At 45.4% G+C, this 12,565-nt stretch overlaps 1 protein-coding gene across 2 annotated transcripts in view; it reads right to left on the bottom strand.

Moving 5' to 3' along the window:
• Positions 1–12,565, bottom strand: part of Deptor (DEP domain containing MTOR-interacting protein) — a 153,243-nt gene that overhangs the window by 105,530 nt on the left and 35,148 nt on the right. Inside the window, 1 exon segment of one of the 2 annotated variants that reach the window (NM_001427213.1) lies at positions 555–733. The exons of the other annotated variant lie outside the window; for it this stretch is intronic. Within the exon segment in view, the coding sequence (NP_001414142.1) occupies positions 555–733 (179 nt within the window). 2 annotated transcript variants of the gene reach the window in all.

The raw sequence follows: 12,565 nt of genomic DNA, 5'->3' as shown, positions 1-12,565 counted from the left end.
TACAAACGGGAGGGGCATCTATGGTAACAAATTACAATGGCCCACATTTATGAGATATGATGTAGAAACCTTGTGGTTTGCCTGCTAATATAAAAAAATTATTTTTCAGAGAAATAGACTATCGACACTGGTGAATTCAACAGACAGCATTGCTGGTCAAACTGCAAAGAGTAAACATGCATCTACATGAAGGCTCAAATATGACACACAGTCTAGAAAAGTATATAACCCAAGTACCTCTCGGAGGAAGGATGTGATTGGGAAGAGGTACTAAGGAGATAACTTAAAGTAAAATGTCTGTGCACTCTCTAACACTTGATCTTGTAGAGACAGGGTCTCACATAGCCCAGACTGGCTTCAAACTCATAAACTTAGCCAAGGATTTAGCCAAGCCTTGAACTCCAGATTCTCCTGCCTCTGCGTATGCCAGCACTCCTTCCTCTTACTTCTTCACAGGTCTTCACTTCCTCTCCAGCCCAGCCTTGGTGGTTCAGTGGTAGAATTCTCGCCTATCATTTTCTCTCCAGACACCATGACAGTGACACCTCACTCACCGTGATGAATGATGCCCCGGTCAGCTAATTTCTGCATGAGTTTTATCGCCGTCTCTCGGTCAGAGGCCTCCTTGTGCTCAATGAGCCAGTCGATGAGTTCTTTTGCAACAAAGCAGTTTGGGTAGGTTTTGAGATGGTGCCGTCTATCTTTAATAACCTTTTCTTCATGGAGCCGCAGCCTGGAAAGATGAACAAGAACTTGAGGGATGTTGACGGCGACAGGAATTCCTAAACCAAATCCATCCCATGGGGAAGTATATAAACTAAAGGTTGCCACCCAGTCAGGACCTGCTTTTTATCACAGATCACACACAGTCATCCACACATGCATTCATACATTTGTATGACCTGTGTGCATTCATCCACTCTTTCATATGATAAAGACTCATACATGCCCATGAGTGACCTGTTAGGGACTTCTAGACAACACAGAAGCATGCGTCAGAAAATACGGACAAACATGCTCCTCACTGGGGCCTTTTTTTCTCTCCATTAGGGACCTCATCTATGTTTCTGTTGGTTGGTTGTTTTATGAGTCGGGGTCTCATGGGGCCCAGACTGGTCTCAGACTTGATTTGCAGCCAAGGATGACTTTGGATTCCTGATCACCGTGCTTACATCATAGAATAGAGTACAGGCAGTGCTACCACTCCTAACGGACAGTAGCTAATCTTAGCCGGGCTTAATAGCATCCACAAGGTGACCTGACCATTTTACAGTGATTAACTCACGTAATGCTCACAACAACCCACCAGAAATTAGAACTACTTTCATTCTTTTACAGCAGAGACTGAGGTCCTACAATTAATTGACTCGTCTAAACCCACACAGCTAACAAGTCCTGAAAATGAGATCTAAGGCCTATTGTTGTCCCTGAGCGACATCATGCTGCCTCCAGCTAGAGATGGATAAATGAAAAGTCATACAGAAACTGATTAAAACTGTTGGGGGAAAAATACAGCTTACTTCCAGGCTGGTGACTTAGTAGAGGAAAGTGCTTTTTGGGGGCTCGCCCTCCCCTTCGATGACTTCCCAGTGGAATCATGGACCTGCCTTTTCTTTAAGGTTTCTGCCATTACTTTTTTCTTTAATCATCCTTGCATTTTCTTTCTTTTTCTCAAATAAAGGACTTAAAATCGATGACCCTTAAGGTCCCCTATTCAATCCACTCATCTGATTTATAGGCGTCATGATGCACACTCTGAACAGTGCTGAACCGTTTTGGGAAACAGAATACCTCCTAAAGGATTGTATGGTGCAGGCAAGTGATTTAAGGGCTCCCTGCCCCAACGCTAATCTGTAAGGTGGAGAGTTTTGATAGACCTTCTATCCTTGACCATGAAGAGATGTAACAGAAACTCAGCAGAAGGGCCCCTCACAGGGACAGTTCTAATGGAAGAGATTGAAGGGCTGCGGTGTGGTGTGCAACGGAAAAGGGTGTGTCTAGTATATGTAGATGAGAGAGAGAGAAAGAAAACCTGACTGGAGTAGGCAGGCAGGGAGGGAGGGAGGGGGAGAGGGAGAGGGAGTGAGAGAGGGAGAGGGAGTGAGAGAGGGAGAGGGAGAGGGAGAGGGAGAGGGAGAGGGAGAGGGAGTGGGGGAGAGAGAGAGAGAGAGGGAGAGGGAGAGGGAGAGGGAGAGGGAGTGGGGGAGAGAGAGAGAGAGAGAGAGAGAGAGAGAGAGAGAGAGAGAGAGAGGGAGATGGGAGGGAGAAGAAGAGAGACCTTTCTTGCCTCATTTTTGTTTTGTATCCTACTCTTCAAACCCTTATGTAGCTAAGGATGACCCTGAACTTCTGAACCTCTTGCTTCTACCTCCCAAGTGCTAAAAGTACAGATATATAGCACCACACCCAATTTTCTGCATGCCAGGCAAGCACTGTACCAACTAACCTATATCCCCAGTCTTTTGTGGGGAAGGGGGCAGAGTCTCTTATAGCCCATGCTGACCTCAAATATGCTATATATCTAAGGATGGCCTTGAGCTCACAATCCTTCTACCCTCCAAGCACCAGGATTACAGCATAGCATACATCCCCAACCCACTTTGAATGGATTTTGATAACTCAAAAGTTGTCCCAAGGGAGAAGTATTCTTGACTGAAATCTCCAAGACTTAGGTGTTCTTTGTGATCCCATTGTGATGGTTTGAATATGATTGGCCCAGGGGGTGGCACTATTAGGAGGCGTGGCCTTGTTGGAGGAAGTGTGTCACTGTGAGAGTGGGCTTTGAGACCCTCCTTGTAGCTTCCTGAGAGATTCAGTCTTCTGTTTGCCTTCGGAACCAGATGTAGAACTCTCAGCTCCCCCAGCGCCGTGCCTGCCTGGATGCTGCCATGCTTCCTGCCATGATGATAATGGACTGAACCTCAGCATACACAAACCGTCACACAGGCTTAGCAAGCTAATACAGCCACTGGAAGCTGGAGACTTCAAGACCCCGGAGGGGCCTGAGAAGACAAAACTCAAGGACTCAGACTCTGCAGAAGACTGGGCAGTAGAGATGGGGAGTAAGGCCAGTCCTGAGACGTGGGAACTACATAGAGAAGAGACAATGAGCTCAAGTGAATTTCCGGTCCATGCTTAATGCTGCAATGAACATTCGCCCATGTGTTAAACGATCCAATCTAAAATCCAGTCACCTGACTGAAATCTCATTTTTCTCGCTTGTAAAAACGTGTGTGTGTGACCGCGTGATCTCTTTACAGTAGACGTAGAAATTCCGGCTGATCCAACTTCTTCCACTTTTCAGCTAAATCGCACTCTTACTTCTCTTGGGGAATCCTCCTCCATCGTCCATCTTCCAAGCACGCTCATATGTGACTGGGCTCAGTCCCACCGTGTGATCCTGGCTTAGCTCTATGTTGGTTCATGAATGAGCATGTAATCTAGACAAGGCAACCATGAAACTTTTTTTTTATAAGCCCTGGTTGTCACTAAGCCTTCTGTGCCTCAGATGAGTACAGTGATGCTTGCCTGCATTCCGAGCACTACAGTACTGCTGCAAATGTGGACTCCATCGTAATACTCCATTTCGGACAAAACCAATGCTTGCAGTCATAGCTACTGGCCATTCTAGCCGTGATAAAGACAAGCACCCCGAAGAAAAACCGTAAGCACAGAGCAAAGCAGTCATAATATAAAGACAGACACAACCCCTCTGGCAATGGACAAAGAGACACCTTGTTGGTGGTGGTGGTGCTCTCAGGGCCACAGCAGATGGCAGTCCTTTGCTCATCCTAGCCTGATGCCTGATTTGGTGGCCAAAGCTGTCTTATGGCTAGGAATCATAAAATTCAAATCAAATCAAATGTGGGTAGTGCACCGCAGGAGGAGGAAGACAGGGACCTGCAGACTGCTATGCTATTCACATACCTGTCCTCCAGGGCACAGCACAGCCAGGGCATAGACACCCACTCAAGCCATGCCACAAAGCACAGATAGAGGATGTCACCCTGGGGCCCACCAACCACGTGGCCAGCATGCAGCAGAGGCCATCACAATGTATGAGTAAGTGTTGGTCAAAGGGGAGAGAGAGAAGTGGAGCAGCTTGAGCATTATGAAGAAAGATGAAACTGGAGACTCAAGGGTGGAGAGGAGTAACCTGCCACCCGGAGCCATGATGAGGTCCCAGCCTGGGCTTCCACTGAGGGCCATGTCTGAGTCCGTGGCTATGCAGCAGCAGGTGTCTGTCTTGATATCTGTGGCTCATATTACCAGTAGAGAACGCAGGGTCTGAGCAGCTGCCAGGGACCACGTGGATGTCCAAGAGCTGTGCATGACTGGCCCCACCCCCACTGGATGCAGTGCTCTCGAAAGCTTGACCCATTTCTCACCGGTGGCAGCATTCAGGAGAGCAGGTCCTATACCTCACCCAGGCAGCACAATAGGTTGACCCTGGTGGTAGGGCAGGCAGGGGCTGAGGGGGTGGGTGTGAGTATGGGAGAGCTGATCCTGCTACTCATGCCTTGTGGGATAGCATAGATGCAGAGATGATGTTCACTCCCCTTGCCACCTCCAGCCGTCGAGAGAGCTGGCCCTGACTCTCATCAGCTATAACGCTCAGGAGAGTGGACCCTTTGCCTCACCTCAGCAACACAGTAGAGCTGCCCCTGATAGTGAGGTACAGGTGAGCCAGCCCCAAGAGTGTGAGAGCAGGAGGGCTGGCCCTGCCTCCTGCCAATGGAGGCATTGGGTGGGCTCACCAGGGCAGTGCTGGAGCACTCGCCCTGGCAGTGCAGATAAGGGAGAGCAGGCTGAGCTCAGCTACTAATAGGGCTCAGATCCAGGGCTCTGAGTTGGCCCATCCCAAAATCTATATCATCTGTGAAATATGCTGAAAGGGCCAGTACTGTTATTCCCAAGCTGCAGGATTTCCTGACACAGGATGTGGTGGTTTGTATATGCTTGGGTCAGGGATTAGCACTATTAGGAGATGTGGCCTTAGGGGTTGGGGATTTAGCTCAGTGGTAGAGCACTTGCCTAGCAAGCACAAGGCCCTGGGTTCGGTCCCCAGCTCCGAAAAAAAAAGAAAAAAAAAAAAAAAAAGGAGATGTGGCCTTGTTGGAGTTGGTGTGTCACTGTGGGCATGGGCTATAATACCCTAGTCCTGGGGTCGGGGATTTAGCTCAGTGGTAGAGCGCTTGCCTAGCAAGCACAAGGCCCTGGGTTCGGTCCCCAGCTCCAAAAAAAAAAAAAATAAATAAAATAATAATAATAATACCCTAGTCCTCGCTGCCTGGAAGTGAGTATTCTGTTAGCAGCCTTCAGAACAAGATGTAGAACTCTCAGCTCCTCCTGCACCATGCCTGCCTGGACACTGCCATGCTCCCATCTTGATGATGACGGACTGAACCTCTGAACCTGTAAGCCAGCCTCAATTAAATGCTGTCCTTATAAGACTTGCCTTGGTCATGGTGTCTGTTCACAGCAGTAAAACACTAAGACACAGGACATCAACAGGGTAGCCAGGAAGAGTCCTGGTGAGGATCCAATATTGATGATGTCATAGAAGCCAGAGATTGTGAACCAGACCAGTGACTTACTTCAATGAGTAAAGCGTGACTTCACTCGCGAGTGAAAATCTGTGGCCAGTGTTGCATACTGCCAGTCACACTGTGACACAGTATATCTTCCACAGTGAGATGTTTCCTAGGCTTCCGGTTTTGGGGGGGGGTGTTGTTCTTTGCTTATTTTTTGTGTATTTTATTTTCGAGGAAAGTTTGCAAGGGCAAAGGAATATGAGGGGACTGGGGTCCATGATGTGAAAATCACAAAGAATTGATAAAAAAAAAAAAAAAAACCCAGACACAAACAGGTCAAGAGGAAAGTTCTATCATGCACGGCAGAATATACCTGTAATTTCAACACTCCGGGTACCAGAGGACTGCAGGTTTGAGGTTAGCCTAGGCTACAGAGAGGACTTATCTCTAAGACACTAAACAATTGCAAAGAGAACTCTTTCCAAAAGCCCTACTGAGCACCTGACGTCAACAGTTCACGAGGCCAATAAACTTGTAATTAAGGATCATGAACCACTATTGTGTTCTCTGTCTTTTGGTGAGGATAACTGTCTACTTTTACTAACAAAATGGCCCTAAGTCTCCCTTCCACTGGATGATTTAACGGTTCTATGACACAAGTGTTGCCACTTTTGTGCCTCTGGAGAACGTATCATCCGTTAGAGCTGTGTGAACACAGTGGCCCCAGGGCTCCGAGGGCAGGCGTTTGATTTCCATGTCTCTGTGTCCCCACTCAACTCTGTTGCAGCTACTGTTATTAGGGTTAGTACTCCATCTAGATACGTGAGATGGGGTCTAGCTAGTTTGCTAACATGTTTTCATTTACTCACTGCATTTGTCCCTGAACTCAAACAGTTCCCTGTGTCTGTTGTTTGTATTCTGCCATGATCTGCTAATCCAGCCAGTATAAACCACTAAGGAAGAATGCAGGGGCTGGGAAGATGGCTCGGCAGTGAAGAGTGCAGATTGCCTTTACAGACGACCTTGTTAGATGGTTCGGAACCACCTGCAACGCTCTCTCTCCAGAGGATCTGACAGCCTCCTGGACTCTACAGGCATCTGTAGAGTGTGCACATTGCTACCTCCCCCCGCCCCCCACACGCAATTATAAATAAAGTAAATCTTTGTAAAAAGGAATTCAGGAGTTTTGGCAGAAGCCCAGTGTGACTGTCCATAAATAAGGAAGGACAAGAGTGTTTGGGATTGTTGACATCTGTCTTCTTCACTCGAGGACTGTTTTGAGTGCAGATAAATAACTGCTGGCAAATGGTGATGCTTGATTTAAAATTCAGCCATGGGCTGGAGAGATGGCTCAGCAGTTAAGAGCATTGGCTGCTCTTCCAGAGGTCCTGAGTTCAATTCCCAGCAACCACATGGTGGCTCACAACCATCTGTTATGAGATCTGATGCCCTCTTCTGGTGTGCATGAAGACAGCTACAGTGTACTCATAAATAAATAAATCTTATTTTTTAAAAAAGAATGTATTATAAAAATTCAGTGTAAAATGTACTATAGGGCTCCCTAGTGAGAGGGACACGGCAAGGAATCCACTAGTAAGAAACATTCAGTGCCAGAGACAGAAGAAAGCACATAAGGGGCACCATTCAACAGGCCTAGGAAATGCCCACGAGACGGATGGCAGTGATGAAGCAGGGTGGTCTGATTAAAGAAGGACGTAGACGAAAAGTAGAGTCAGAAGGATCACCAACTATATAAGCAGCAACAAGAACACATACACACACTCACACACAAACTCACACACACACACAAACACACACACACACTCACATACACATACACACACAAACTCACACACATACACAAACTCACACACACACTCACACACAGAGGGAGGGAAGGAGGAAGGGAGGAAGGCGGAGAGGAAAGGGGAGAGGGAGAGGGAGAGGGAGAGAGGCCGGTGAAGGAAAAGTTAGGAAACCTAAACTGCAGAGAAACAACAAATAATTCTTTTACTATAAGCATGGCCCAAACACTCTCAGACCTACTCATACTAAAGAACAGTTATTCATTAGCGCTACAGTTCAAAGTTTACTCAGTACTCTACATCTAATCTGGCAATTGGGGGAGATGTTTTATTAAACATGAAAGCATATTAGGATTAATGTTTTATGGGGAAAAGAGGGGATTTACACTGATAGGTGTGGACAATCTGAGGCCTTACTTCTCTAGGGAAAATACTTACGTGATCTTGTTGTGAACACCTAACACCCTCCGTTTATCTGCTTTTTCCAGAGTACTTTGGCTCACACAGTTGGAGCCAAAGCCTACACGTGCTGTACCAGGGACCAGGTGAGAAATACAAACTGTAAAACTTATGAAACTAGGGCTGGAGAGATGGCTCAGCAGTTAAGAGCACTGACTGCTCTTCCAGAGGTCCTGAGTTCAAATCCCAGCAACCACATGGTGGCTCGCAACCATCTGAAATGGGATCCGATATCCTCTTCTGGTGTGTCTGAAGAGATCTACAATGTACTCACATACATAAAATAAATAATTCTTAAAAAAAATAAACTTATGAAACTAGAGTACAAAAATCTCTCGGCTCTTAATATCGAGCTAAATGACACTAAAGCAGGACTGTGAGATGCTCACCCTGTAGGGGCACTCATCGTGCTAGCCTGGAGAACTAAACCCGATATGACAATGCAGGGAAAGAAGTAACTCCACAAGATTATCCTCTGAGCTCCCTGTGCACTGTGGAATGTGCACACACACACACACACACACACACACACACACACACACACACACACCGTATGGTGGTTTGAATATGCTTGGCCCAGGGAGTAGCACCATTAGGAGGTGTGCCTTGTTGGAGTAGCTGTGGCCTTGTTGGAGGAAGTGTGTCACTGTGGGTGTGGGCAACGAACCCTCCTCCTAACCAGGAGGGAGCCAGTCTTCTCCTAGCAGCCTTCAGATGAAGATTAGGACTCTCAGCTCCTCCAGCACCATGCCTGCCTGGATGCTGCCAGGCTCCCCCCTTTATGATAATGAACTGAACCTCTGAACCTGTAAGCCAGCCCCAATTAAATGTAGTCTTTATTAGATTTGCCTTGATGTCTATGAGATCTTGGTGTCTCTGCATAGCAATGGAAACCCTAACTAAAACGCAATATACACACGCATAATTACAATAAACAGTTTTTTAAAAGAGACTGATGAAAAACATATAACAAATTTGGCTAGAAATGTCCAAACAAGGAAAAAGACAAAAACTAATTCCATGTCTGTGTGTGTGTGTGTGTGTGTGTGTGTGTGTGTGTGTGTGTGTATGCACGCATGTGTGTGTATGCACGCATGTGTGTGTGCATGCTGCTTTTGACATAGGGTCTCAATATGTAGCCCAGGCTAGCCTCAAACACAGGGTATTCTGTCCTCATTCTACTGGAATGTTGAAATTACAGACAAACATGTTTAATTTTTTTTTTAAAGCTGTGGGGATGGAGAGTAAGGAAGAGACAGAGGTCCAGAAAGGCCTCACCATGAGGCTTCTGAATTAACATATGAGGAAAAACCCATTGGCCAAGAGGATGGCTGGAAGCCTAGTGGCCCAGATTTTGACAACTGGTAGTAGTCACTGCAACAGGTACAGAGACACTCCAGTGTCCAAAAATGACCCATGACTCCCATACCAAAGCACATACCCCTGGGTGGAGATTTAAGATGCTGCTAAGACAAACACCTGAGGAATGATACTGTTGGTTGAACTGCACGTAATTGGACTGCATGAGAAAGCCTACTCTATGCCCGTGACTTCACAAACCTCTGTTGCATTAAGTAATAAAAAAAGAATACACCATGCCACACCAGCACCGGCTACTCCCCGGCCCCAGCGGTCTCGCTGCCTCCATGGCTAGCCCCATGCTGTGAACCACCATCTTAGAAAGTTAGCTCTCACAAATCCCTGTAACCCAGTAAAATCAAAACTCTAGAGGCTTTATCAATCAGATTTGTAACACTAAATTCTCAACCCACAAAATGCCCAAACGAAGAACTCAGAGCCAATCGATATTGATATAAGCTGCCCACCTTGATTGGACAGACTGTCCTGTAATAATCCATCCCTTATATGATAATCATAGCTACCTGTGGCTATTTAAAGCCACACAGATCTGGGTCATTCTCCTCTTCCACCATCTTCCTTCCTTCTCTCCTCTCCGTACTCTCTGTCCCATCTCTAAAATTCTCAGCCTGCCTTTCTTTTTCACCGCCCAATCACAGGCCTTGCCTTATCTTGTGCTTGCCCTAACCTACATGTAGACATCAACCCACATTTCCCCCTTTTCCTCCAGTTAAAAGGCTCTTTCCCCTCAAATATAAATTGAACGCAACTATTTCCACTTGTAAATTATAAAGAATAAGATACATCTAACATCTAGCCCATCATTTTTGTCAATTAAATAGAACACTTTATCATCTATCCTTACTTAAAAAGGCTTATTATTTTATATCTGTCATGTCCTGGCTTAGTTTCAGATAGTCTGAAAACTCTCTTTTTAAATGAGTTTTCTCAATGTTAAATAGCCTTGGTAGGCTATAAGACTATAATTAGTCTTCAACCCCATCAGAATTCTGAGAATGACCAATATCAACTGAAAATAAAGGAAGCCTAACACAGCTTCTAGAACTGAGACAAGTTGTGGAGACAGCTGTGGACCTACACAGTCCCCTGTTAGCAGCACGTTGAAGCATCAGTCTTCAGCCTTCTGGCCCAGGGCCATCTGATAGACTTGGTGAAATAGGAATTACAAAGGACTAGCTTATTGTGTCTCAGCAGAACTAAGCTGTCCTATCCTGTAACTTGTGTTCTCACATGAACCGTAGAGGTCTGTAGAAGAAATAAACAATTTCTGCCCAGTGGCTACCTTGCCACAATGTACAACCTCACCTGGAGGGAGACGCTCAGTTTCTTCTTTGAGTCCATGAAAGGGGAGCTGTTAGGAGCAGATAGGTCTCAAAAAATGATAAATAACATTAAATGTCACATTCTGTGGATTTCTGACATTTTTGAAAACTATCTATTATCTATGTAAAGTAATCTGGACTGTTGTCCATTAACCACTCTCAGCTATTTCTAATAAAATGTCTTGAAAACACCCTAACAGTAGACTCAGAGCCATGAATTTGCTATCTGGCCTTAACTCATATGTTTAATCATCTCAGATCAGTTTGCAATGGCATTTATAGAAGGATTGGGTCCAAGCCTTGTATTTTTAAAATTTTTTGTAACAATAGAGGAAATTTATGTCAATGAAAACCCTGAATCTGCACCAAAACAAATTCTGTACCAATGTGAGAAATTATAACGTCAATGTAACAACAATTATAAGGATTTCTATCAAATGAGATTATGGCTGCACAATCAATTCTAGCTAATTCTTCCCTGTTAAATTATGACCATTTCTTATATTTTTGGTTGTGAGCCTGGCCTTTAAGGGCTGAGCCATCTCTCTAGCCCATGACAATTTCTAAATTCCCCAGAAAGACAACCTTAGAATTCCCACCTCCAGCCCCGAGAAGTCCAGGGATCTGGGTCAAAGTCTCCAGTCTTCTGTGTCTGCTGCATTTGAGTTTCTAAACTTTCTCCTGTTCCTTTTTACTCCCTTCTTGGAAAGTATACTGTTTTTATAATGACACAGCCCTGCCTCTGCTCAGTGTTTTGATCTGGGACACAAGAACCCAGAACCCGTGAGAGATGCCCACTCAATCCTGATGTCTACTGCTGTCAGTGCCAGCCAAGGAACTAAGCAGAGATTCTGCAATGACAAGGTAAAACAAGCAGGTTCTTGGCACACAGAAGCCTCATTGCTATGTAGGACCATCCCTGCCTAAGCAAAGCAAACCTAGGATGAGAAGCTGCACAAAGGCACAGAAGCAAGGCTCCTATTCCCTTCTGTGTGGTGGTTTGAATAAGGATCACCCTCAAAGGCGCATATATATTGGAACGCTTAGTCACTAAGCAGAGGAGCAGTTTGGAAAGGACTAGGAGGCATTGCCTTGTCAGAGGAAGTGGGTTACTGGGGGTGGGTTTGGGGGTTTCAAAAGCACACACTAAGCCCAGTCTGTCTGTCTGTCTGTCTGTCTGTCTGTCTGTCTCTCTCTCTCTCTCTCTCTCTCTCTCTCTCTGACTGCCACCTGCCTGACAATCCAATCAGGATGTGAAGTTCTCAGCAACTGCTCCAGTGCCATATTAGTCTCTTTCTGGCCAAGATGGACATCTCTCTGAAACTAAACACGTCCTTCATATATGTAAAATAAACTTGATTTATGGACAGAGACACCTGTGTTACATGTAAATACAAAGGGGAGGGTTATGGAAAATTCTAAGGAAAATGATAAAAACAGTAACACACACACACACAAACACACACACACACAAACACACACACGCAGAGTCAAGGAAGGAAGAAAGGAGAGAGGGAGGAAAAGAGAGAGGCAAAGGCCAATCCAAAAGGAAACACAACCCATGAAATAGCATTGTCCTAACATATGGTGAACCGTTAACAAAAATAAAAACAAAAACGAGGGAGCCAGCAAGATGGCTTAGTGGATTTTACCTTAATGGGTTAAGCCTTTGCTGGGTAACCATGGCAACCTGAGGTCAAGACCTGGAAGCCATGGCAGATAGAGAGAACTGATTCCCTAAAGTATACACTTGCTGGTCTCCTTGGTACGCTCCCTACAAAAAAAAAATATGTAAATAATAACATTGTAAAATCTACTGGCACTTCAGAGTCCCCTATGTGCTAGGTGCAGTTGTAACTCCTTCGCAGGCAGTGGTCCTCATGATGATTTCCCTAAATAATCCTAAGACTGCAAATGGTACCTGAATGCGGTTACAATTATCAAGAAGATACTGAGCCCTAATTTTATAAAGTTAGTTTACCCAAGTACGCTGACATCTTCACAGGGATCCTGCTAATTAATTCAGCGACAATAGCAGTGAGTCATTTGTTGAACACGCACAGAG

This window comes from Rattus norvegicus, chromosome 7 (genome assembly GCF_021556685.1).
Source record: "Rattus norvegicus strain SHRSP/BbbUtx chromosome 7, alternate assembly SHRSP_T2T, whole genome shotgun sequence".
Classification (NCBI taxonomy): Eukaryota; Metazoa; Chordata; class Mammalia; order Rodentia; family Muridae; genus Rattus; species Rattus norvegicus.
Note: the sequence above shows the minus strand (reverse complement) of the source record. Positions and strands in the feature narration are given on the sequence as shown.